The sequence below is a fragment of the Meleagris gallopavo genome, chromosome 2 (genome assembly GCF_905368555.1).
Source record: "Meleagris gallopavo chromosome 2, MGAL_WU_HG_1.1, whole genome shotgun sequence".
Lineage (NCBI taxonomy): Eukaryota > Metazoa > Chordata > Aves > Galliformes > Phasianidae > Meleagris > Meleagris gallopavo.
Genome location: NC_139405.1, coordinates 76,388,094 through 76,416,024, shown reverse-complemented (window position 1 = coordinate 76,416,024; position 27,931 = coordinate 76,388,094). Strand labels below are relative to the sequence as shown.

The window sequence follows — 27,931 nt, the reverse complement described above, 5'->3', positions numbered from 1 at the left end:
AAGATGCTATTTAATTAACACCACAAGGACGTACTGGGTTGCATGGGCTTGGCACTGTAATTCTGCCTGAGTTGGGGTCCCTTAACACGGTTTTGGGGTCTGCTTAACACTTGTGAAGCAAAACTTATCTGAAGGATTATCAAAACCGCCTACACGGCATTTGCTCACATATCTTTGTGTAGCAGTGACAATAAGTATGGAATACATTTTTAACATGGCACGTATCACACACACAAACTGCTGCCTTCTTGGTGATGCATCAAAGCACCTCTGCAGATGCCTCTGGTAGCATTAGTGCCTATACTGCACTTCAAAGAATACAAGGACTATCCAGGAACATTTCTCTGAATTAAGATCATTTTATTTCTGCTTTTCTGGTTTCTACCATCTTACATTTAAGAATGGCATCTGGTTTTCTTCTTACTGAGAACCATACACCAAGCATAGTAACCAGGAAAGGGTGGGGAGGTGTTTTTCTTTGGGTTAGTGAAAAATACTGCCTGAGGAATGGAAACACTGCTTTGAGTGCGATATAGCCTCTATTTTTATTACTCTTCTTTGTAAAATACAATAAAAACATTGTGGGAAGTATATAGTCAATTATCTGCAGTGGAAGCAAATGCAACATCCATCGGCAGTGGTCTGGAGAGGAAAACCAACATTCAGGCCTCTCTTATCTTTTTGTGGGGGGTGGACTGTGGCTCAGAAACGGCAGGATTTGAAAACAAAATATGGTCATGTGAAATGCCTAACAGCTATACACCTGCAGAACACCTTGAAGAGCTAGAAGAATGTACAGTACAAATATAGCTGCTGCATGGGAAACGCACTCAGCAGCAGAAGGCAGGATGGCTCGGGGTCTGAAAATGTGCTATCCATAAAGCACAATGGGTGAAAACTCTCTCAAGTTAATGGCAGCATTACCACCAGCCACAGTGGAGTGCAGGTTTCGTTTGAATTAAGTCTTGGCTCCCTTGGCATCCAAGTAAACCCAGTGGTATGCAAACATCAGGGCAAGGCATACCCAAAATTGCAGCAGTGTTGACGTAGGTAGGTCCGTGCTGGGCATTCACTGCAGCAGCCCAGCATTCAGGTAGCACAAGTACTTTCACATCATACTTTACTCTTCTCCCATGAGATGCATTGAGATATATTCTGAGAGAGCGAAGACTCATAGGTGCCACCCCACCACATGCATGTCTTACATTAAAATAATACATTGCGGAAGCGCGTGGTAGGATTGCGATGCCCATTTCTGCTCTTTCCATTCCTCTATCTCCAGCAGAACTGGAGCGGGGAAAAGGCAGGAAATGGCAGGAAACACTTCTCTGTGGTTACGTAATGAGTCTTTACTGTGGAAACCCACTTCGGGGTAAGAGTTAATAGTGTACCAAGTACTCTTACCCCTGTAAACTTAATCTGGTGCTTCTACAAGCCAACGGATACAAGCATGTAGGTAATGAGTGTGAACAGATCAAACAGTGACAATACTTCAAGAAGAAACAGGCTTTCAAACCTGCTTATTTGGCAAGGAAAAGTTAAAGAAAACTTCTGTTAAAAGCTTTAGCTTGAACCTTTTCAGATGAAGGGGATTCAGGTTTAACATAAGCAATGGATAGAAACTATTCACAATTCAGGCCCATCTCTCTTTCCATGTACATCCAGAAGATTCAGACTCTTACTTGTTGGAACTGCTCTGTCTGGAGTCTGTCTGTTGTCAGTTTGGACAATTTGATATCACAATGCAAAAATAATTGGTGGCTGCATAGGAAACCTCCTTTTCTGAGTAACAAACACTTGTTCAGTGTCTGAACGTAACAACACCGATGAAAAATATTTAAACCAAGTTGAATGCTCTAGAAATGTTATTTCCTTGGCATGTCACCATCTGTTAAAACTGCATGTCATCTGGGCATGTTAGTGTTCTGAATGAACAGGCAAATGAGGAATAGTGTGGAAAATGAGGCAGAACGTGAATTTTAATGCAGTTTTGCATATACTAAATTGTTCTATCGGCACCACTGTGCTAAAGACGAGGAGAAACAGTGTATCTGCGGTCATATTATCAAAGAGCTCAAGTAACAAGTTGGCAGCGGAAGTGAAAAGAAAGCCCACAAAGATTACTTACTCCCTTACGATAATTGCAGCTATTGAGATTAAAACTTGGACTTCAGAGTAACCATAAACAATAATGCTGTGACAGTCTGACAGCATATTGAGAAGAGTGAAACAATGGTAATTTAATCTCTGAAGCGGATATATAAATCTCTAAAACTCTCCAGCTCTTACAAGCAATCTGCTGTACAGACTAATTAGATCTATTATCTTTACAGGAAAAAATACCCACAGAATCTGTGAGCTTACTTCTCACGATAACTTAAGCTCCCCATCTTGAGCTGCTCACAATATAGACTTGCTAACATTGATGCCATTCCTGTCTGATTTTCTCCCGTTGCCTTCTGTTCAAGCAGAAATGAGGCTTCTCAGTGTGTGACTACACCATTCCAAAAGACTTCTCTCTTATTAAAAACAGAAGTTCTCATTCTCTCCAGACGCCTGATATTTATGATCAAGCATTTTCATGCCTACTTCTTTTGCCCTAATTCTGGTCATTTGCAACAATGCTGGTGTTAAGTGACTACGAAACCCTAGTATTCCAAAGCAATCATATTTTCAGGCTCTGTGCCCTATGTCACATGGAATCATTTACTGCAGTACAATGGGAAATAAGGCCTCTATGGATAGCAGTATTTCTGTGGGGATAAATGTTGCTTGTTGCTGAATAGAATCACAGCATACCCAGCTGTTTATTGGGTGTAAACTCTGCCTTGGGAATCCATGGATTTTGGAATAAACAGAAGGGAGAGTCAACGACCAAAGTAAGAGCATAGGGAAGATATGCAAGGCATCAAGCTCTCATGCAAGCACTTGGTCCTACAGAAGTGTTAACTTCCCAGATCTGGCTGATAAGGGGCAGCAAAACTTTTCTTGACAGCCAGGATGTGTTGGGCTATGAAAAATCAGCATGGCAAGGTACTCACTCCTCCCTATTCCTTACAGCCCCAGCTATCTTGTGCAACACCTGCCCCAACCTTTTCATGCAAATGACATTGTCCATGATAGTTCAGCTGAAACATGGAAGGACTGTGGGCTAGTTAGATCTCTGTAGCTTCTTGAAGTGTTTTTGAGTTTCAAAGCTTGCCTCAGAGTCACTTCGCTTTTACTGGAGATGTGGAGGGAAAAAAAAAGGCTTAAGTCCCTTAATTTTCCAAATGTAGAAAAAAAGTGTTTAGATACACACTTTAATATATTTTCTGTGGCATTTTTGTAAAATACAGATATATAATTATAGATATAAGGTATATATAGCATTTACTATGTTAATAAAAAGCTAGACTTTTCACAATGGCACACCAATAAGTATTTACAATATGATTCAAATTTTAAGGAACAAATGTTTCAAAACATATTGTGCGGTTATATGAAAGGAATAATTTCAGGAAAAATATGAGAACAGTTCTAAAAAACTTCCAGGTGACAAAGTACATACTCTTGCTGGGGGCACCTCCGTGTACATCCATGCACAATCGACTTTTCCTCCTTGTAGGAACTTGCATGACTTAGCTCTTCCACATTTCTACACAGTCACTGCCTTTAAGATGGCATGGATAATTATATTGCTTATTCCTTTCCACGTACAGATTAATTGTACCAATTCCTCTCATTTAGCATTATGTCCACCTGCAACATTTCAAAGTTTTGGCTGGAGCAGAAATTACTATGCACAACTCTTGTTAACTGAAACCAATAGAGCTATGACAATTCACATCACTGAAAATCTGCCCATCTTCTACACATCTTAGAACCATTTCACAAATTATTACTGGGAGTTTTTTGAATAGTGTTTTTAGCATTGTAGGTCTGCATCAAAGGACACTGCAATGCCAGAAACTAGCAACAGACCCAAAGTACATGAATGCTCTTTGTTATCCTCACACATGGGCACTACCCAGCCATTCATCCTGAATGGACTGCCCACTGTACATCAGCTGTAAAGATCATCTTCACCTTTCATGAACAGTCAGCATTTCCTAATGAGGCAGAGAAGTGCTATTAACACATTTTACAGAAGAAAAAAAAAGCTGAGTGAATTGCACAAGTTCACTTGGGAAGCTTGTGACAACAAAGAAGTAAACTCATCTCCTCCTTGGCAGGCTCACCCTCTTATCTTTCCAGCTTTAGTGAGAACTTTCTAAGTGTCTTCTTTAACATAAACAAAATATAACTAACAGAAATAGAGCCTTCTCCAGGCACCAGCTTAAAGTTAGTCGCGGTCTCTCTTCTCTTCCTAAGTACTAAAAAAAGATAGAGAGAGGGCTGCTTCTGTATGCGCTCTTATCTACTGAAGAAACATTAAGCCCCCTGTTTGCCAGGAAAGACATTAGAACTCTTGCAAAATGTAACAATTCGGTTTCACTGAAAAAAAATGTAAAATCTGAAGGCCTTTTTCTCCTTCAGTGCTGAACAGGGAAGCATTTCCAATTACATTTGTACTCACTTCATAACACCTTTATATCACCTTCATAATACAGAGGAGGTTTAGGGCAATGTTGAAGATGACTCATTCTCTCAAGCATTAAAATCGCTTCCATACCCTCAGTGTTTCAGCTCCAACAGGCACGCAGCCGAAAGGAAGCTCTCGCAGCCGTGTACACCGCAGAGGTGCAGGCACAGATGAGGGCAGAAGCATCCCCAGGACCAGTATCTTCACTCTGGAGAAGCTTGATCAGGAGCAGATTTTGATCTGAATTCCGTTCTTGCGAACGCGTTAAACCAGAGATGGGAATTCCACAGCAAAGACTGTTTGAGAAACAGAGCAGCGGTAGCCCCATGACGGAAAGGAACAACAACGGAAGACAGAGGGCTCCCTGCAGGGAGGGAAATAGGCGGTAGGTGTTACGCAGTACCTTTCAAAGTAAACTATTAAAGGAATTTTTTGCCTATTGTAATCCCGGTGCCAACTTGGCCACATTACTGGGAGGCAGCTAGAAGAAAGTTCTGCTTCCAGTAATACTTGTGGGCAAACTGGATTATTCACCTAAAAATGGCTGCAGGCAATGTACATACAATTTATGAGATACTGAGGACTTTTTGTTCTTATTTAAAAAAAAAAAAAAAAAAGGGAGATCACAACACACAAAAAAGGGTAAAAATCAATAACGGAATTTCTTGTCCTGCACGCTTTTTCTAAATCAAATCTGCATTTGCTTTAAAAAAGTAAAAATATAAAAACAAAGATACATTAGAATATCCTACTGTTCAGTAAATGTCTTATAGGCAATATTTATGATGGAAAAAAGATGCGTCAAGCCCTTCCTTTGACAAAAATAAAGCACCCCAAAGTTCATTCTGTACCAAGGAATGCCATTTCTTTGGCTGTTCACTTAAATCACTCACATCAGAACAATTTGAATACCATTATTCGTCTTCAAATTCCTAATCATAAATCTAGACTAATGCAGAAAAAAAAAAAATCCTAGTAAGAATGCTGTGCCGTTGATAAGCTAAAAACAGCGTATCATGAGAAGGCAAACTAATCTTTCTGTTTACTTTGTAAATAATCCATTAGCTAAACTTCTATTTTAGGCTGGATGCTTGATACTTAACACTTGAAAGTCCAAATACCCTTCATATCCCTTATAACAGAGAAGATTGTAAAATGCCTTTGGTGCATCAGCTTAACACCGCATGAACGTTTTAAAGAATCTCACTAGTACTACAGGCAATGTAAGTGGGCTTGTTTGTGTCCTTTAATACTCTAAGTGTCATTTAATTCTTTAAAGGGCTTAGAACAGAGGAGGGGGAAAGGGAGGAAGTCTTACTTAATTTGTTGCATATGTCCCAACGTGTTACACAACTAAGTGTATTATACCAGAAAACTAAAGCAGTCTGCACCACAGAAAACTCCATGTAGCTCAAAAAAGGAGAATAATCTGGCTGCAAACAAGTCAAAAATTCAGTGAAACCTCCTCTCATATTATATATACACACACTTTACAAGCTACATTGATTGTCCCTTCATATTCCAAAAGAAATACATTGTAGACACCAAACATACTGTACTTTTACTTAAAGGCTTCATCAAACCATATGTGCAGACACTTGAGAAGATGAGAGTGTCAAGCTTCCTAGGGTCCTAGAGTCAAAGAAATTCTGCTGCCCCCCACTGCTAAGTAAGTGCACTCCTTCCACAGGGGGCAACATCTGCCGATCCGTCATGGTTCCACTCGGCGAGGACCCCAAGAAACTTCCTTGGGAAGAAACAATTTTCTCAGGACTGGCAGCCAGTTTAGGGGATGTCGAAAAGTTATATCCGTACAGTGCACAGGGACTGTGCAGTCTAAATGTGTTGTAGGAGCCTTGGTGGGTTTGATTAGTGGTAAAGGCATTGCTGGAAGGGGATGGCATGATGTACTGGAGCTGTGGAGACATCCCTGAAATCTGCATAGATAAGCCAGTTTGTGGGCAGCTGAATGCATCCCCGTCATTGCCGCTCATTGACATATTCACAGTTGTGCTACTTGACACACCAACATAAGAGGGAGTCCTTGGGGGTGCAAATGTCTCACTGGTTTGGTTTGTGAGCCTGTTGTAGGTTTCAGCCAAAGAAGTGCTGTATCTGTTCAGGGTCAAACCTGAGCGGGCACAAGCTGTGTAGTCAGCAGGAGCAAGGCTACAGAGCTGGCTAGTGTTGGGACTGAGATGGAAGGCTGGAGATGAGCAAGGGGAACCCGGCAAAAGGTGAGGGTGGGTAGAAGGCACTCCACTGCCAGATCCCTGGAGTAAGGTAGAAGAACCTGCATTTCCTGGAAGAGAATATGACAGTGTAAGAAGCATGTTGGGAAGGCTCATTTTCTAGGTGACAGATCAAGACCATTGTCTTTTATAATAACCCTTGATGTGAAACACTTGACACAAATTTGTGCAAAATATGTAAGTGCATACATGTGAAGGTGTGTGCACGTGGCTCATGCATGTTTTTAAGTAAATGATCTGTCCTAGAATGGAACACGAGCTATGTTCTTGTGACCATCACTCAATACATCTAGCCTTTCAGCTCCAGACCAAAAGGCTAAGTACACTTCACTTGACCCTGCAAGAGAACTGCTTAGCAGCAACAATGCAGCCATCCAAGTACCACACGACAATAAGCCTTCTTCAAAGTTATGAATTTTGTGTGGTCTCTGTTATTGGTACGCTCCAGAGTGGGTTTCAACCCTTGCTATGATGAGTAAAGCATCCCTATGTGTCTGCCACTGTCAGAGCACCACATAAGGGATCGGATCCTTATCTCAAATGACAGAAGATCCCACAACTAAAACAGCTTCATAAGATGCACTGGCTGTGTATTATGCATTGCTATTTTATTGCTGGCAGCAAAATGTTGACAAACTATTCATTTACTCATTTCAGAACTTCTTACATGACAAACACAAGCACTGAGTGCTCCTAAGAATGAACTGTTTGCAAGAGGTGAAGTCTCTGAAGTCTCTTCTTAGGTCTGAAAGTTTCCCAGCTGCAAGAAAACCTTTGTCTTAGAAAATATATGTCCTGGGAAAGGGAATGTAGAAAAATGGTTTTGGATCTTTTACAGCTTCCCAGGTCAAAGTCACATAGCAAAGAAGACATTCTTGATTGTGATTCACATTAACAATCAGACAACATGTGATGCAGAGATACACGCTGCCAGTAACTTAACAGGTTTTCATGATAGGTGAGCTAAAAAAGGAAAAGTTTTAAGTGAAGTTTGCCTCCTGCTTGCTTTTCTGTTGACAAAACAAACAAACAAACAAACAAACAGAAAAACACAAAGCATTATGAGATAGCTCCACACCCCAGAAATCCTACAATCCCAGGTTGGATATTAGGAAAAATTTCTTCTCAGAAAGAGAATGCACTGAAACAGGCTGCCTAGGGAAGTGGTGGAGTCCTTGTCCCTGGAGGATTCAAGAAACACGGAGATGTGACACTGAGGGACATGGTTAGTCAGCATGGTGGTTATGGGTTGACAGCTTATCGTGGTGGTACTTTCCAAATTTAATGATTCTACATCAACAACCCCCCTGTCTGAAGATGTCCACATTAAAACTGGGACAAAGTTCTAATGGGGTCTTTTACCAAGTCTTTTTGCCTAAGCTCTAAATCACTCTACTGTCCAAGGCACATTAAAGATTTTGCAAGGATTCTAGTTTCTATTCTCTGATCAGCAGAGAATACTTCAATAAGGTCCATGACCTCAGGCTACAGCAGAAGGGAAAGCCCATGGCTGCAGTTTGCCTGCTCTCCAAAAGTCCTACTGTGTGCAAACAGATGGCAACACAGCCAATCTGCCCCTAGACAGGAGAAACAGGAGAACTTCACAGTGAGTTGGTCATCAGTCTTACACAGTCGAACAAGGTCTGATATTATTGTCTCCTAGGCATTTTTAAAAGCACTCTTTAAAAGCACCCTCACCCCCACCCTCTGCCTAAAAACTTGCCCATATTCATCCCAAGCATCTGTGATTTCGCACAAAAAGTTATTTTTAACTGCTAATATCAAGCACTTATGCTGAAGATTCATCAAAGCAGCAGACTAAGGAGAAGCTGAGAAAAGTGATTTTCTGTGTGTTTCTGTATTTTCTTTTTCTTTTTATTATTTTTTTTTTCTTCAGACGATGTTCTGGCATATACTATGAAGAAAGTAGGTAGGATGTTTGTAAATTTGATAGTAGGAATAGTTACAAACCAAGAGCAAATCTCATTTAGGTGAGAAAAAACTGAGACGTTTATATATGCATAAGTATGCCCTGGAAATAAAGGAATTCAGAAAAGAGTACAGACACCTCTGTGTGTCCAAACAAGCCATTTAAAAGCCCATCTCTCCTCCACAGCACTATCTCTATGATAGGAAAGATGAAGCCAAGAGACTATGGACTAGAGAGCAGAAAAAAGCAAAATTTTCAAGCTCTAAGATGCAAAAAAAGTTTGTAGGACTTTCACTAAACAATTGGTCTTTAAGAATCAAGGCTTTCCAAAGAGCTCAATTAAACTTAGAAGTATTTATTCAATAGACAGATAATACCTATTCTTTCATTCCTTTTTTTTTTTTTTTTTTTTAATCTTAAACACACAAGTAATTCCCACATTTGAGTTTGGATGTTTACAATCTAAGTCACCCATAAATAAACTCTGCCTTGTGTACATAGCTAGAGCATAATCCTAAATAAGAGTTTATTCTGCCCTTAAGTAACTGTCATCTTCCTCCATGTGTGATCCGATTTATCTTTATGACCTAACACTTTTACTGCCACAGTGCTTAAGTTAGCACTTTTTTGGTAACTTCAATTAATTCCAATGAGAGGAAATGGCTGCCAGTGGGGTTAGTTGGCCATTTTTTATGTAGGTGGCACACTCATCTTGATTTTAGTAAGGAATGAAGGACATAAAGTATTTTATCTTTATGCACTTTTGTTTTGGAAAAAAACACAAAGACTATTACCTTGTTTAGGTATCCCAGGTATATCTTCAAATGTAAGTGTCCTAAGTGAAGGTCTCCAGAAGGCGTAAGACTCCACCAAAGCTTCCAGTCCCATTCTATTTAGAACAAAAAATATCATGGCATCATGATAGAAAGCTGTATTTTGTCAGATTCCTCTGTATACTTTATCTCAAAAACACAGAAAAATGACCAGCGTTTCAGAATAAGTTCATTATTTTCAAGTTCATTTTGCTTTTTAGAAGAGTCTTACATGCTAACCCACAAGACTGTTGTGATCTGCAATCACTGTACTAACAGCCTGCAAAGAGTTTCCCATTTCCACAAGTCTGCTCCTCTATTTTGATTTTATTTGGAGTGCTTGTTTTTTTGAGTGGAGCTGGCTGCAATGATATTAAAGTTTTTCCTACCATGACATTTCCTTAAAAGCATCTGCTTTAATTGCCAGAGAAGCAATCTCCTACTTCTGACAAGAGCAGAGGTGATCAACTGACAATTATTGAAACTGGACTTACAGTCTTTTCTGATGAGTTGGACAATCATACACACATTGTGAGCAATGCATGGGCGTACAGCTCTTTTGCAACTACAATATATAAAGCAATGTTGTCTTTCAGTCATAAGGCGCTGGGCAAAATGCCTTCAGATCTTGAATAATTTTCCTTCAACAATGCCACAACAAAACAAAAATAACTACCTACACAGTCACGGCAGATCATATTTAGAAGAACCTCTATGTCCAGAAAGTAAAGGCTCATATGCTTTCTTGCAGAATTTTGTACATAATGCAGCTGCAAGTTACAGTCTTGCAATTATTTTTGGCTTTTGAGCCCCAAAGGCCTGTTAAGTGTCAGCACCAGGTACATACCAACTATGAATGCCTGCCTTAGAGCAGCAAAACTTTGTAAACTAGAATTATGCAAACAGCTCAATTTGAAGCTACCAACAAGTTCTTCTGATTCTGCTTCTTCCACATTGCATTTCCAGCAGGATCACAAATGTATTCCAGGAAATGGTTATAAAGCATTTATTAGCTTAACCTCGACTAAAAAGATAGCCTTCATTTTCTGCAGTAATGGTGAATTTTCAATTCTAGTTAAAGTGGAGATAAAAGCCACCTCCTGGAGGAGTGCAGCCAAGGTGATAATTTATACAAGATGCTTTCGAACAATTTCCACATTTTATCACCACTCTAATTTGCGCTATCAAATAGCCAAGTTTATTTAACAAAACAGTTATGTTTTTCCTGAAGCATTTAAAGAGAGAAATTCTGGACCTTTCCTGAGTAAAAGTTTTTATAGGGTCAAATGTAAGGCCTAACCAAAGAATGAAGCAGTTCTCAGCACATAAATTCTGTTGCACTTTGCAAATGTACAGGGAACACTTTTAAAAGGCGAAGCTACTGATTTCTGTAAAAAAGCCTGTAGAACTAAAAGAGAATGACCTGAAAGGGAATAGTTTTAATTAAATAAGATAGTCATAATAACTAAAGCAACTTTGAAAAGTTAAATATAGTGGTGTGCAGCACTTCCTACTTTTCTTGCAAACTAAAATGCGTAGATGAGAAGTAGAACAGCTAGATCTACGAAGATAGAAATCTTAATATTTATGTAAGTCACTCCAAAAGTAATGCCTCCTATTTATTTCCATGAAAATTACAACAAAGAACACAATAAAACTATTTGTTAGAGAAAATTCTCAGCTACAAAACACCATTTTTAACATAGTCACCACTGTTATCTATATATTTTTGCCAGAGATGAACAAGAGCCAGCATGCTGCGCTCATACAAATCTGCACCAGTGAAGGTAACCCACTGATTCATGGTTGCTATGACGGCATAGCTGCTAGGAAGATGTTGCCCACACAGTCCATCTTTCTTCTGCTCAAACAGATGGAAGCTGGAAAGTGCCAAATCTGGACTATATGGTGGGTAAGGTAGGACAGCTCAGCCAAGAATAGAAATGTGCTATATGGTCTTGAGACTTAATGGGATCTGGTGTTATTGTGTTGCAAGAGAAAGGCTGTCTTCTTCTTTGGCCTTACACTGGAAGCTGAAGCCTTCAACAGAGTCACTGTCACGATATAGCAGTCAGAGTTGACCGTTTACCGGGGTTCCAGGAAATCCGGAAGGATCACCTCTTTCCCATTGCAAGAAAAACAGTGTATATCACTTCACCCCTTGAGGGCTGCATCTTGAACATCTTCATGCCACTACTCCGTGGACTTTTTCATTTTGACGCTGGTTCACAGTGGTAACAGCACATCTCATCACTGGTAACAATGCAATTCAGGAAACTGTCACCTTCAGCCTCACCAGGGACCAACCTGGCAAAATCTTTGTGATATTCCATCACTGCCACCATTGTTTCCAGAGCACTGAAAGCGATATTCAGCTCCATACACAGTTGTCTGGTCATAACCCACTAATCTGTATGGATGAGCTGATCGAGATGCTCTCCATTCTGTGGCATGACAGCCACCCAAAGGGTTTCTTGACTTTCATGCTGCTGTCATCACTGCTGAAATGCACCACCTCACTGTGCTTACACCCACTGTTTGGTCTCCATAAACATTCAGCAAGCACCAATGAATGTCAATGCGTGTTATGTTTTCTGCATGGAGGAATTCAACTCCACACCTTCGCTTCATCCATAATTCCATGTCAGATGCCATTTTGTCAGACTGCCTCTTTGCTGCCATCTACCGCAGAGCAACAAAATGCAATGGAATACTGGTGGGAAGGTTCAGCCTTAATGCCATACCACCACCATTGGCTCTGACATCATGGGTCAACATAATGAAATAGGAGGCATTACTTTTGTGGCAGACCTCATAATTTCTGTGTTTGGTAACAGAGTAAACTATCAATCAGTTGAGTAAACTAGTGCTTTCCTCAAAAATTCGAAACCAAAGCTGCATGCGCAAGCATACTTATTCAGTGCTATGAAGCCTATCAATGAAAATAGCAGTACTGATTTCAGCAAACTAATGCTTCTTTGCAACAGAGTATGCAGAGACACTTCCATAATGAGTAAAAGCTTTCAGACCTTATCTAAAGCCAATTCCAAAACACACTTCTACAGCACAGGCTTCGTAGTTTACAGAAATGGACTATAACTGTTCTTCCATTCAAAAACACATTTCTTTTTAATGCCTGAACCCAAACGATTCCTAGAACCTAAACCAAAAAAACATCTCTGGACAGCCTCAGTACAATAACTAGATTTGCACGGTTGCAGATGCAGAGCAATTTTTTCTTACCCAAGTACGCAAACCAAATTTTGCTTCTTCAGTCACTGTATTTATGTGGAAATTATTGTTAATTTAAATGCAAAATAGAAAGTAAGAAAAGAGGAATGAATGTCTGTTTATGCCAGGGGCTGGGACATTCTTTCCAGGCATCAGGATAGGGTATGGCCAATTGTTTCTTGATAGAAGACAAAAATCTTAGAAAGCAGCAAATATGAACAGCAAACTGAGAAGATACTTGCAGTGGATTCCTGTAAATTTTTATAGCCCCATCTCTTCTAAAAATGTTAATCTTCTAGAAAATAATCTTGTTTGCTGTCCAGCCTCAGTATTCTGTTAATTCGGGTGGAAGAACAAAATGGTTCTTTAAAGCTGTAGCCTCTGCTGAAAGAAAAGCTCAGTAAAGCAGCCAACAAAAGATACTCTCTGAACATTCCTACCAGAGCACAGTCTGCTCTCTTCTCTGGAAGGCTAGATCATAAATATAGCAGCTGTAGACAGCAAACGCAAAGTGGTCACTGGAACTGATGTATACTATGCACCGCAATTAAATGCTGCTTTTTTTAGCTGAAATGCTTGAACACGCAATTCATAACAGGCTTAAGTATTTTGCATTGAACAATCTTTGCATAAAATACCTCATCAATTCTGGCAGCAGAGGCTAGACTTAAGCCTCCACTTTGCACTGCTCGGATTCCCTATTGCTATTTTGAAAGAACAGTGGATCAAGAAAGAGCAAGCAATTAATCAGTCCAACTGCAACAGAAAAGGTGGAAACCGGGTCCGCTTCAAGGTCGTCTATAGCCCAGTAAGAAAAGCATTCACCTGGGCAGTAGATTTAAAACTCTTCAAGCAAAAGAAATACTTTGACACACGTCTCCAGCCTCCTAAGCATGCATAATAAACATCAGGTTATTGCAGGAGGGGAACAAGACTCTCCCTCTTTAAGAGAAAAGGAACCACTCTATCCTACCACCACTCACAGGCAGGAGATGGATATTCATATCTTCATTTTGTGTCTCTAGCCAGGAGGGAGACTTCAGGAGCAGCCTCTTCTGCTGGCCAGCCACACTCCCTCCCTACCCTGGTCTCCTGGCTTTGGAGAATTGCCGTGCCTAGGTCAGTATCATTACCTACACGTTCACTGCCACACCCAAAGATCACAGCTTCCAGCAACACAGTGACACAGTTCCCTTGGCTGTACATACTTGCCTACTCCTATCTTGCAGCACACTCTGGTCTTAACCTCAAAAATCACAGACTTCAGTCTGCATTAATTCGATTTTCAGCCTTCACAGTATGCTGCACTTTCCAATGAAAGGATACCCGAGTACGTGTGTCAAGCCACACACCAATCAGTTCATGATCTAGAGGGTCAGAGGAGGAGGAACAGGAAGCCATCACTAAGAACATTAATGGGAAGCCTAAGTGCTCCCTCAGGGAGCCCAAGTCCTCAGACTAATTTGTCTGTAAATACAGGTATTTCCCTCGGTAGGAAGGACATCTACTACCAGCCTTCACAACTACTACCAGCCACATCTACTACCAGCCTTCTGTCAGTAACAAGAAGCCCACTCCTTTCCCAGCACCTACCTGTTACGTCCTGAATCTCTAAACCCTTTGGCAAACGGATTCCTGTCAATCTTCAGACGAGTTATCTGTGAAGATGATTAAAGAAATTAACATCTGCAAATTCAGGTAAGTAATACAAAAAATGACTCTTCTGACAGTGAAATATCCTAGCTCCGGACACTTAAAGCAGAAACATCTTACCATTTGCATAGTTCAAGACAGGTCTTTTGAAAGGCAGCAAAATAAGGCCAAGCCTTCTGGCCATTATTTTTGCAAATCCCCAGAGAAGCTAATAGGTATTTAATGCTACTAAATGGCAGGTTGGAATTCTCAAGGAAAATCTTCTGGCAAATGTCACTCTTCACCTAAGAGAGTACATTGCCTAATTGCAATAAAATTTAAATTAAATTTTATTTCCATGTGGGTCAAGAAGGAAATGTGGAAAGAGAGATTATCACTAGGCTGCTGTATTCTATTAAAAAAATAAAACAGGAAAAGAAAAAAAAAAAAGATGCTTGTAATTTACTTAAATAAACAGCGTATATGCCAAATAATTAAGTTTCATTATTTATTTCAGTCTATTTACACGGTTATCCCTTTGCAAAGATGAAAAGGCATACATAATTTCCCGAAATATACTGTAATTTCTTATACGGAGTTAATAAATATCACAGCACTAAACATAGTGTCACTCTGCATATTAAACAAGTAGTAATAAGAGCCTGCAGTCAGGCCAACTGCAATTTAGTTTTGACTTTGAGTGCGTACGGACCCAGATAAATAATATGTTAATAATATGTATGCTGAATCCAGTTAATGAAAATTACTGCAGCTTTTTTCAGATCTCAGCTCCCCCCTTAAGATTGTGGGGCAGCCTATTCAGACAGACTTTTGACATAACTGGAGTCAGGCTCAAAATTCTTGAACATCTGATCACTTATCTACATTCAGAAGTACCTTTAAAATTCAGACTCCTCCTCGCCTTCTGTTTCAGTGCCACATTTATAATTAAGACCCTATTAACTTTAATGCTGTCAACTTAAAACTGTGAGATCATCATTAAAATTACTTCTTATACGCATCATCTAGCCCATATGGATGTCTCAGCTATTGCCTCTGGGCGCTGCTGCAATACTACAAGTGAAAGTTGCTTGTAATATAACTAGGGGTTTAGACAATGCTTCTTGGTGATATAAGCAACATATCTTCTTTTTTCCTGTCTCACACTTCTCTGGTCTACTCTGAAAAGCCTGTCAAGTGCTAAGCAGAAAGTCCAAGTTACCTGTTGATTTTGGTATGCTGTGACAGTGGTGAAAACTGTCTCTGGAAAGGAGAATGCTTTGACTCCTTCTCCCGAAGGGATAGGCTTGATCGGGGACAGATCATCTCCACAGTCTTTTCGGATGACGTGAACACGAGGCTGATATTTATGCATAGAGTGAAGGATAATCTATGCAGTCAAAATGAAAGGAAAAGATAACATTTATTAGAAAGAACACCCTGCTGCTCCAGGACTAATGGTTTTTTGGAACAGATTAGGGCATGTGTTTATCATGCCACTTACTGGAAATCAAATGTTTTCTTTAACCTCTGAAGGTTCTAATTACAGTAGTCTAATCCGTGTGCATTTATGTTATTGCCAACTCCAAGCATTTTAAAAAAATATGACTTGGGAACTTCAAAATCAGGAAACTGGCTTAAAAAAAGTGGGGGGAGTGAAGCCCTGGTCCCACTGGAATTAGGAAAGTTTCATTGCTTTTTTTTCCCCCAGTTGAGCCTGGATTTGATCTAACACGATTAACAACAGCAGCATTTGCCGTTTGTTTGCAGAGCCCTCAGGTCATGCTCAGAGTATTTTTCTTCCTGATATCCAGAAGGTTGGAAATGTGTCTTGTTTTGAACATACTCTGAGACTCTCATACTCTGGAACAGCAGAAATGCAGAGTAAGACAACACCAAAACCCAGAACTCTAAAGTATTAGTAACCCTGGGTTTGTAATACTTAATACAGACAATGAACATCAATACCCAAATCCCTCCCAGCATATAAAAGCTCAAATAAGAATAAAGGATAAACAAGAACTACACGAACTCATAGTGAGTAAAGTTAAGCAAAAATAGTTCTTGGTGTTGTTCCCAAATTGTAGAGGAGATTTAACATACACATTTTTTTTCCTCTATTTTTTCTATTTCACTTCCAGCTAAAAACACCAAAAAGATTTCAAGAAGAAAAAAAAAAAAAAAAAAAAGAACTGAAGCTCAGCTATCATTTTTGGAAGGTCTAATAAGTTAATAACTTGATAAATAAGTAGCCCTAGGGCTACTGTCCCGTTCAACCCCTAATCAAAATTCAGGGGAAGTTTTTTCATTTCCTGCTCCATGAGTAGCCTCAGAACATGTATGTGCTCAAGCACTTGACAGAGCCTTTATGCCTCAATGCCAGATACCATGGAAGCTCATTCATCCAAATGACATAGAGGACATTGCATTCATTTGGCTAAACTAGGGTTTGGCTAGTTTAATACACTTGGTCCTGGCCAAAAGACATGACCCCATTTTAGATACACCAAGTTTCTGGATAATCATGTTTTTTATTAGCCTTCATGTAAGGCTTTGACAATGACATCACAGGCTTCAATTAATTTGCTCAGGGAGTGCCCTGTGGATGTTCTCATAAGAGGCCTTTTCCTAGTTTCTGAAATCTTGCATAAGCAAATGTGCATTCTTTCTACAACTACACTTTCAGTTCTCTGCAGGCAAAGATCAACAAAATGAAAATGTAGCGAGGGTAACACATTCTTGATCCTGTTTTCCTGTGAATACCCAGTGATATCAGGAAGGTACTGGTGCAACAGAAAAAATCCATCAAGGAAACCCTTTTCCAACATTTGAGTTCATCACTATTCTGTGTCTTGCCATCTACCCGTGCACAAACGAGCATGCACACTTGCCCTATGCAGTGATAATCCAGGCAGCTACGAACAACTTGGTTCATGTATCAGAACAGGCAAAGTTACAGCAGCAGGGGGATGAACACAACGTGGAGAGCAATAACACCGTGCAGATAGGGTGAGGAAGGAAAGCGGGTGCAATGGTGAGCCCAAGTGGACGCCCAGGTGGAGCACAGAGCAGAGCAGTGCCTGCACCCTTGCTGTGAGGCTCCCTCCCTCCAGCCTTACCCACAGCTGTACCACCACAACTGAGGGACGCTAAGCATGGCTTCCTCCCTCCCAGGACAAGCACAGGGAAAGGCTTTGTCTCAGGCTCTTTTCTGAGCTGCTCCAGAGGCAGCACAGCAACATTTTACCCCTTACTCAGGGGTTGGCAGCTTCCCTAAGCACACAGCAACAGCAAGTGGGCTGTTTTCTAACGTGCCCTAATACTTACCAAGCAAAATTCCTGTTTATCAAACACAAGCTTCACTCCCATACTGCTATAAAGCAGCCATTCTTTCCCACGTATGTCAAGGCTTTACACTCAAGCCCTTCACCTTTCCTCAGTAGGTGTGGGCAAACAGCACAGTGAGAGCCAAGAGGGATGTTGCCCACTGGCACCGTGCCATCACTTCCCAGGGCAGTAAACCTCTCTGACAGTGCAAGTCCTCAGAATTGTGGCACTTGGACCACGGCAGTTGCCCTGACATTACTACTGGCTTGGGCTCAAGGGGGAGGCAGGAGCCCTGCAGGGTGAAGGCCACAATAATACGGAAGCAGCGTAGAGTAATGAACACAGCACTCACGAACACACAAAACTTTATCTGTCCAGAGTCACCTCACAGTAGATGTATGGAAAGGAGCTACCACGATGAGGCCTCAGTGCTGGCTCTCATCTTAGGTGCTGCCACAAGACAGACATCACAACCAGCACCAGTGGGCTCAGTTCTCCTATGGCATGGTGGCACTGTCTTCACCTCACTGCTGTGGTCTCCAAAAATCTTCCTTTATCAAGCAAAACCCACGTAGTCAGGCTTTCTGCAGTCAGGGAGATGTGTGGAACAACAATTTTCTCCTCAAAGAGGAACTGCAAGTGCTGATATTTTCCAGCTTTTCACCATGACAAGCCACAGGGACCCAACGACAGCAAGCAGAGGTTAGTGCTCAAAGCCACAGCCAGGAAGGGCAAGAACCTACCACAGCCTCCAGCCTAATCCCACTTTCAAATTGAGAAGGTAACATCTACTGAACTCGCATGGAACAATTAACACACTAACGGCCTCATTTTCACTCAAAGTTAGATGTTCTTCAGCATCATAAAGCATTTAGTTGAAAAGCACAGAAAACAATACCAAAATAGTGACTTTTGCCCTGTGTTCAAATTCAGCCATAAAGCTTCATTAAAACAGAAAAATTGCCCAGCTCAAATTAGACAGAGACCCATTTTACGACACAGCAGTTATTCCCCAGTCTGGAGGCAAGAGGCTCTGACTCACGAAACAAACAGCACCCAACCGTGAGCGACCCAATCTCAACATCAACTGCAAGACACAGATTTACTCTTCTTTCTTTACTTTCTTTACTTTTCTTTACTTTCTTTTACTTACATCTTAACAACTCAGACAAAAGACAAGAATGCCATACTGTACGTGTCTCAATGATCTGATCTGGCTTTAACATCTGTACAGGCACACAATCTTTCCAAAGTAGGAATTCACTCTGGGCCTCTCTTCTGAGATCAAAAATACACCCGGAAAACATCTCCTTACAAATCCTGCTTGATCTCCTCAGCCTGCAAGGGGAACTCACGTATCAGAACGTCCTATGTGCAGATGTACTCCAAAATCCCTCCACAGAACAGCACTATAAAATCTTGTCGTCGCAAACTCCCACTCAAAACACTGACGCAAACAGCAGAAGGCAGCAAGAAGCCCAAAGAGTGATTGAGCAGCCAAGCGAGCTGCCTCAGAAATGGCCAATTCTCTGAACAAGAAGCTAACAACAGGCCGACGGGCCATTTGCCGCAGGGCCCGCGCAGCGCGAGGCAAGCTGGCTGCTATCAGTTACTACTGCCATATAAATACCACACAGAAATACTACCTGAGCATCTGTTTGCAAACACAGCCACCGTTCACATGAGCATGAGTCACTTCTGTCAGTGGCTCTGGGAGTTAATGCTCCGGTAAAAGGGCTCTGGGTTGAGCTCACACGAACTCCTAACCTCAATGGAAATTCTCACGTGCAAGGTCAAAAGCAAGCCCCAGGATTTAAACACAAACTCTCCGCAAAAACTGACACCTTCAGGGAGCACAGGGAGAATAAAGGAAAGATTTCAGCAAGGATTTAAATCTCAGAACCAGGCAGCACGGAACGTATACCAAAAGAGCAGCTAAATCCCAATACTACTTGTATCACTGGAGGAAGGAAGGCAGAGTGCAGAGTACCCATGGAGGCTTCCCTGAGCCATTCTGTTTAAGTAGGAGGAAAAAAAAAAAAGCTTTCTAGTAACATTAAACACACCTCACCTCCCACAATAGAGGTGGGAGAGTCAGAGCACCTGATGTAAAAACAAATATTCTAGGGACAGTATGGGCTTGACCCCAGTTCTTCTAATCCACCATCCCTCCTCTGGTACCCTCTTGAGAAAAATGGTTCCTTCCTGCTTATGAGAAACAATTGTTTTTTTATATTCATCACAAAATAGTATTATTCGTTTTCCATTGTTGCTGGAGGCGTTCGGAGTCTACATAGCTTTTTCAATACAGCATTCCACACTACCATAGCTTTAAAAGAAAATATGTACCCATTGGAAAAGACACTTTTCTGCTTTCTGCTTTTGCCTTTTCTGGTAATTATGAATGACATGTTTGCAATTTCCCAGATTTAAGAAATATGAAATTATTTCGCAGTCATCCTTCTTTTGTCCTTTTATTTTAATACTTAAATTTCCATTTTGAGGAGGAGGGGCACTGCCGTAGCTTTGAATCAGTTCAATGTGTCCCAAATCACTGCACTAGAACTTTGCTTCACTCATTTCCAAATCGAAACACTTAACTAAAGACCAGAAAATTTATATTCCCTTGCATTATGAATAATGGCGTGCTGTGTACACTATGCAGGTTTCAGTTCTGAAGAAAAATAAAGCTAAGATCTGGTATGGAAGCATATAACAATGCAATTTTCTACTTACTCTAGAATTCATAATGGAGTATTCCGCGGTTGCATATGCATGGGTAGACTCCTGCATCCATATTTTGCTGCTTGGAGACCACCGAGTACAAAGACCAGCTCTCCATTGGAGACGCAACATTCTACCCATTCGCATTTGCTTCCTTTTGTGAAGACTTTCCAACGAACTCTGGACTCAGAGAATGCAACTCTCACTCAAGGAAGGTCTCAAATACACAGTTACTGGAAAACTAACAGGACTATCTGTGTGAAGACTTAAACACTGCCAACTGAGACTCCCTAACTGCAACTCTGGAAACAAGCGATGCACAATATCTTCTCTACAATCGTGAACAAAAGTGCCACTAGCTCAAAAGATATAAATATGCTCTTCCTTTAAGATGAATATGGCTAACACAATTACAAACAGCACTGTATGCAAGGGAGACTCTTCATTCTCACTATCACACAAGTTCACTCAGTCTAGCCTATCTCCCATGTTCCTGGGTATGTAACTTAAAAGTTTTAACTCCTGCACAATTTGACCAGAGCTTCAAGACAATCTCCTTTGCAAGCAGAAATGGGGAAACAAGTGTCATATTCGGAATACGCGTTCACTAAATACTTGGCTTAATGTCAGAGTTCAGCTGTACTGGAAGATGCGTGCAGTATCTTTGCACCCTGTGCCAGGTATGTTTTCTCTCACTCCCGCCTGTGAAGGGGAAAGCATCCCACTTGCTTAATAAACTGCACTACATTAAGGGCAATGGAATCCACATCCTGTCTCAAAAACTTGCCTCTTAGATCTCAAAACTCTACCACTTGGAATTCAATGCTCCTTTTGAAAGTAAGCCTACATTTGAGATTTATTACTGGATTTTTCCAAAATTAAAGACCTCGCTCTGACTAAAAACATTTCTCATTTTTTAATTATTTCCTAAGGTGTCAAATGAAACTATTTTAAGGATTGCTGGAAAGATACTGGCTTACATCTGTCATGTTTCAACAGTTTTGAAGAGAAAAGGAAATATTAACATAACACATTTTGTCACATTAGATAATGTCATAACTAAACAATTTAGAACTTGCAAACAGAACACTCATACTGCATACGTCTTCGCCAGTTTTTCAGAAGTAATGAGCCTCAGCTGTGAAAGGGTCTCGCTTCATAAGGTATGCAATAAATCATTATCGGAGTGAACCCAGCTCCCATGTTGTTCGTTTTTGACTGCAATTATTAACACCTCATGGGATTTCACACAAATGTTTAGGTTAAGAAAATAGTTAAGTGTATTTTTATTCACATGAAGTTATTACACACTATTAATGTTTCTCCTAGCCACTTGTGAATTTAAACGTACTTTTTGATCAGAGCAGAAGTTGCAAGTAACACGCTTGGTGGGAAAACATGAGAGCAATTCTGCCCCTTTGTATTAGGCAACTTAGCCTTGTAAAGTCTGACTTTGCAGAAGGAGTTTTATTTTTGAGGGGGGAGTAAAACAGCAGGCTCTAATAAGCAGTTAATTATCAGAGTAGAAAGTAAGCAGATTTCAGATCTGGACGGTAAAGTTCCAAAACAGCTTTGAAAAGTCAATCCTATTTCTGGCACCCTGAAGCTGTATGTCAGAGTCTTGCAGGGCTGAGCAATGCATCTACATATCATACCGTAAAAGAGCAAGTACTCACATGCCCTTGATCGTCAAGTTCATTATTGGTGAGCTTTAGTTTGTCAAAGCTGATCACTTGTCTCATCCACGTCTCCCCGGAGGCAGGTGAATCAGGGTGAATATAAACACGAGGCGGTACCGGGGAGTCAGCGTTGCCGGCCACCATCCACTTCGAGCTATGATAAACATACCTGCAAAAAGAAAGCAAACATCTATCACCACAAAACCTGGAATTTTTTATCAGACCCAGTCTGAATTAATACATTAAGGTCCATACAACTACAGCAAGAGCCCATCAATTAACTAGCATGAAAGCAAAATAAACGCGATTGTTTTAATTCCAAAGGACAGGTACGTTATGTGAAAGAGGAAGGTTAAAAAACTGTGCTGTCATTGAAAATCAGTCTTCCTAAAGCTCGTAATAGCCTTTACGCTAGCCTCTATGCTGAGGTTTAAGCTGGTGTCAAGTCATTGACTACTACAGCTCCACTCTGAAAAAGCATCAGCAAACAGGGCAGAATACAGTCCTTCATTTATCAAATCAAGTAGAAATTCCATATTTGGAAGATTTAACATGTTGAGTCTAGTATAGGAGTCTATAAATAAAAAACATTGAAGGGAAAGAACATTATGATTATGAAAAACAATGAAGCTATATCAAACTATGCTCTAGATATTTCTGCAAGACCATCTTATTTTTCCTGAAAACTATCACAGAAAGTCTTGAAAATGAAAAAATACAGCTTGTATTTCATTTGATAGGCCAGTGCTGACCAAATCTCTTTCTCGTATAAGGAGTGCCTGCTTTGGTAAAAAATTTATTTTGAAAGCAGATACTTCATAGGGCAATTAAAAAAAGCGCTAAATAAAAATGCTGAGGTCTCTTTTTCCAACTACAGTAAAATTCCTGTGAATCAGTCACATTTTTTTAAAAATTCATGAAAGAGTATCATACGTTTGTACAATTTGGTTCCAAAGTAGAAAAATCTAAACAACGATCAGAAGTTAAAATGATCCAATGCACACATCCCTTCATACAGCTCCTATCAAGCTGTAAAAGTAAAATCTAGTACAGCGGTAAAATCCTCCCCCAGATCCTATCTGGAGACAAGCTCTCAATCCTAAACCATGCAGTCAACTGTTCTGACATTTCACCATTTATTTTATATTTGCTGTTTTATAATATATATATTTTTTTCCTACAAAAGTAAATAATATTCTGAATATTTTATGTTTATGATAATAGGTTAAACTTCCTAATATTTACAGTGAGGTCCAATTTTGCTAGAAATCTAGACCTAGGTTCAATTTTCTTCATTCCTGTGTAGTTTTGCTATCTGCTATGACAGTTGAAGTCTAGGCTCGGAGTAAGGCTGCTATTGCATCTGCAAGACAATCAGCTTTCAAAGCCATATGAGCAGCACAAGTTAAATAAGGTAGAAATAGATGAATGTATAGACTGCATACCAAACAATGAGAATGGGAATCAAGAAAAACAGTAACATCCAGTAGGAAAATTAAAGACATGGTACTCAAATATGACTGCAGAAATTTAAGTTTGCCAACTACAACAATACTGCCCAGCGCACAACATTAAGTTTCTTCACTTATCTGGGGATCCCATGTCTCATTGTGCAGACAGTGCAGACCAGCATGAAAGTATTGATTTTAAACACAGTTCACTTTAAACAACTCATACACAGCATAACTTTTTTTAATACGAACATTTTTGTTCAATTTGAACTATTTACTTTCTCTTCCTCTGAGTTAAGAAGGTGCTCAGACCTTTTAGGAAGAAAATGGTCCTTAGACCACTAAGTAAATGCAACACTAAGTTTTTTATTTCAGCTGCACCGCTCTGTTCCAAGGGTAGGAAAAAAATAAAAAAGCCATTTCTCCCCTACAATACAGCCAGAAAAGTTTTGTGCACGGACATGCTCAGCATTTCTACCTGCACCTTGCTGAAAAACAAAATCAAAAGCAGTAGTAAGAAACTGCTTATATACCGCATGAGAAAAGGGCAAAATTACAGTCGGAGAGGTAAGGACATGCAAAAAACATAGGGTGCTGTTTGTTTAGGAAACGAGGCATTCCTGATGAACCAACCTTTTAGTTTTAGTCTGAAGTATTCTGACTTCTACAATTAAATCAGCAGTGGTTTCCCATAAATTACACTAAGTATGGGGTTGAAACAATCAAAACAGCATTAGTAGGGGCCCACTTCTGTCTCCACTGAACCACTTGGCTGCACGGAGAGTGGGAGCACGTTTGTAAAGCACAACACACAAATATCCCCAAGTCACAGTGACTACTGCGGGCCCAATCCTGCTACCACTGCAACAGGAGCAGGGCTTCAACACAGCCCAACACACTCTCTGGAACTACAGCTGCCTTCGCAGCAGTCACAGCGTTAGCACATCATTCCTACTCTCAAATGCTGGAAGAACAACTACTTTTGTTCATCATACTATATTTCAGATGCCATCTATTTTTTTTTTAAATAGTAATTGGAAACACTACCCCTTGTGAATCTAAGCAGACAAATATCTCAGTGATAAACTGCTACTGAAGTAAACAAAAGAATCATTTCAAAGCACGACCAAGAAAGCTCGTGCACATTACATTCTATCGCCATTCAGTCAGAGGTTAATGCTAGAATGTTTTCTTGTTATTGCCATTTAACGCTAGAAAATGGAGCATTTTCCTATCTATGTGTTAACAGGAATTAATTTCCAGTGACATGATGAGGAATAACACAAGAGAACAGGATAACCGTACCACAAGCACGGTCTGCAAAAGCAAAGGATGGAGTGCTTGTCCACAGCACATGTACCGCATGAGCCAAAGGTACACAGAGCTCCAGCGACACTCCAGTTAATTCTGCACACTTGGCACATTGATTTTTTTTTTTTTTTAAACATCCCAGTTTGATAACAGGAATCTGAAGGAGAGCTGAACGCCACTTTCTGCTAATTTATATGCTGTTAATATTGCCTTGCAATAGCTAGGATCCCCAAGGCGCACATCGTAGGTCTTCTACCTGAAAGCCACCGTACCTGTATCTTTTGTTATCCACTGGCACAATATCCATGGCGATGTAATACTGCTGATGGGGGTCTAAACCTGAGATCTTCACCCTCATTGCGGGAAACATCCGCCTGAACATGGAAAGAGAAAGGTCATTTTTAATGCAAAACAGAGTGGGGAAGGGCTGTTTAGGACAAGGAACTGCTTCGTGGGATTTTCCTTGTTCTTCCCTTTAGCCCACTGAGTCCTTTCTGCCGATTCTAGTTACACAGCCATGAAACGGCCCATTCGATATGTCAAAACAGATTTCAGAAGTGCATTCACTTGAACAATGCTCCGTATGTTTTGGGATACGCTTTGGGAGTACAACTATTACCACATCATTTCAGCTTTATTGTTAGACAGTAAATCATTTTGTTTTGAGGCTGCATTTCAGCATTGCGCACACTCGATACCCGTTAGCTAGAAATGTATTTCTGGAGCATCGCAGCTCACAGCAGTGCAAACTGCCAGTTGTGCCAACTGACAGCAGCAAACGGCGCACTGGACCTCAGCACACTGCAAAGCAGGGTCTGCAGTGACACAGCCCAAACGCTGTGAGGATGCAGTTATAAGCCCAATGTGCTATGCCATAACCGAACAATATGGTCTTTATTGAGACGGACTTCCTGTCTGCAGCCTGCTAAGGTAAAGCGCAACGGCTGCTCTGCCTTTGAGAGGTACAGTAAAACTTCTTTATTGGAAGCAGAAACGGGCGTACGGGCAACTCTGAAAAAAATACGTTTGCAATCCACATCCTTCTGGAGAGAAAATGGAGTAATTACCTGGTGTTGTCGTTTCAGTACAAAAACGCATTTCTTATTTCAGCCTGTGCTTGACACGGCTTTTATCAAGAAAGTTCATTCTTGATGCTAACGAAGAAAACATTGCAACACTGTACTGACTGCAAGCAAATGGGAATGACTTTATGAGCCCTATCAGCCCGAAAGCCTTTCTGATTTATTATTTGCAGCTCTTTAAGAAAAAAAAAAATCAATTAGAAGTCGGTACTGGAAAGGAAAGCCCTGTGTCTTTTATTTCTGAAAACCCCGACGGTAACTGCCCACCGTCGGGCAGCGCACTGCCGCTGCGATGCACCTGTAAGGTACAAAAGAGCCCACTGCCCGGGCTCCCTAAGACAAATGTTGCTTTGTGCTGCTTGAGACTGCGTTTCCATCATTAATAAAGCCCCTCTGAACACTCAGAAGGTAGCATATGGATCCAATAAAATATGTTTTTGTAATTTCTAATAAGTTCAGATCCGCTTATACTATCCAGATTTTGGCCATCTGTACGCACTGGGAAGGGGAAAAGTTTCCCTTCCGAAGGGCAAAGCGCGCAGACCTCATCCCAACGAGTGGGGAAGCCCGAACGCCTACAGCCGGGGCCGTCTCCCTGCGCCGTACATCCACTTCCTCGGCGCAATCCCACCCGCGGAGACACCCCGGCTCGGCCCGGGCTACTCGGCTGTCCGGGTGCCGTTACCTGCCCGCCTTGGTGATGATCATCTCGGTGCCGATCTCGTGGAAGCGCTTCCAGAGCTCGGCGCCCTGCAGCTCAACGCGCGGCGCCTGGGGCGCGGGCAGAGGCGAGGCGGGCCCGGAGCCCTTCGAGGAGCCGCCGCCGGGCGAGGCGGGCGGGGACGCCGCCGCGAAACCCTCATCGGCGCCTGCGGAGAGAGCGGAGAGGAGAGGAAGCCAAGGGGCCGGGGCCGCGCCGGACGCTCCGTCGCACGGGTTTCGTTCGGGCGCGTTTCGCTCAGCCCTCCACGCGCTGAGCGTTACGCGTTATACAGAGAAATACCGATAGCCGGGCGCATCCCGCACGCAGACGTTACGAACTCCTCGCCCTCCCCACCGCTCCCCCTCCCCTCCCCGGGCCGGGGCGACACTCACCGGCGGGCCCGCGGGCGCAGCCCGGCTCCATGTCGCCGCCGTTCCTGCCGCTGATGGCCGCCGGGCTCCCAGCGCAGCAGCCGCTGCCCCCTTCGTCGTCCGCCGCCTCGTCCTCGCCGCCCACCTTCCGCCGCTTGGGCTGCCGCGGGGGCGGCGCGGGCGGCTGCTGCTTCTCGGCCCCGATGAGCGCCTCCACCGAGAAGGCGTGAGCCTTCAGGCTCATGGTGGTGCCGGGCGAGGCCCGCCGCTTGTCGGCCATGCCCCCCCTGCAGCCAGCGCCGCCCGCCCGTCCTCCCGACCGCGCCGGCTGGGGCCGGGGCTTTTCCTCGCCTTTCTTTTTAAATCCGAGTTATCAGCCAAGTTTTTTTTTTCTTTTTTTTTTTTTTTCAAGGGGAGAAAAAAAAAACCCTCTATTCCTTTTTGCAGATGCTCCCTTTTTCTCCCCCTCCTCCTTCTCCTCCTCCTCCTCCTCGCTCTGCCCCGTCTGATGGGCCCAACAGGACTGACATGGGTAACAAACGCTCTGCGGACACAAATTAGGGCTTGTAATTGAAATTTGTTGCCTTGATCTGTCAGCACTTCCAGGCAGGAGAGCGCGGGGACGGACCACTCATTAGTGCCGCGGGGCGGAGGGGCCGGGCGGGGCCGCGGGGCGGGGGCTGAGTCCGCACGGCCGCCCGCTGCCCAATCAGCGCCGCAACACCGCCCCGGCCCGGCCCGGCCCGAGCGGGGCCCCGCGGCGCCGAGCAGAGAGGGGGGGGCCCGGCCGGTATCGCGGCACCCTGCGATGGGGGTTAACGGGAGCGACCCCCGCAACGGGAAGGGCGGGGGGGAGGTTGGG

General features: G+C 42.0%; 1 protein-coding gene across 2 annotated transcripts in view; it reads right to left on the bottom strand.

Annotated features, from left to right (window-relative positions):
- TBX18 (T-box transcription factor 18) overlaps window positions 1-27,733 on the bottom strand; it is a 46,326-nt gene extending 18,593 nt beyond the window's left edge. Inside the window, exons 1-8 of one of the 2 annotated variants that reach the window (XM_085217684.1) lie at window positions 27,091-27,733; window positions 26,681-26,864; window positions 25,186-25,287; window positions 22,149-22,320; window positions 15,644-15,811; window positions 14,383-14,447; window positions 9,541-9,635; window positions 5,149-6,866 (exon numbers count right to left, since the gene is read on the bottom strand). In XM_085217684.1, the coding sequence (XP_085073810.1) occupies window positions 6,142-6,866; window positions 9,541-9,635; window positions 14,383-14,447; window positions 15,644-15,811; window positions 22,149-22,320; window positions 25,186-25,287; window positions 26,681-26,864; window positions 27,091-27,349 (1,770 nt within the window). In that variant the 5' untranslated portion in view covers window positions 27,350-27,733 and the 3' untranslated portion in view covers window positions 5,149-6,141. Of the gene's footprint in view, window positions 1-5,148; window positions 6,867-9,540; window positions 9,636-14,382; window positions 14,448-15,643; window positions 15,812-22,148; window positions 22,321-25,185; window positions 25,288-26,680; window positions 26,865-27,090 lie in introns of those variants that run through there. The other variant, XM_085217685.1, reaches the window with a different exon arrangement.
- Between the last annotated feature and the right edge of the window lie 198 nt (window positions 27,734-27,931).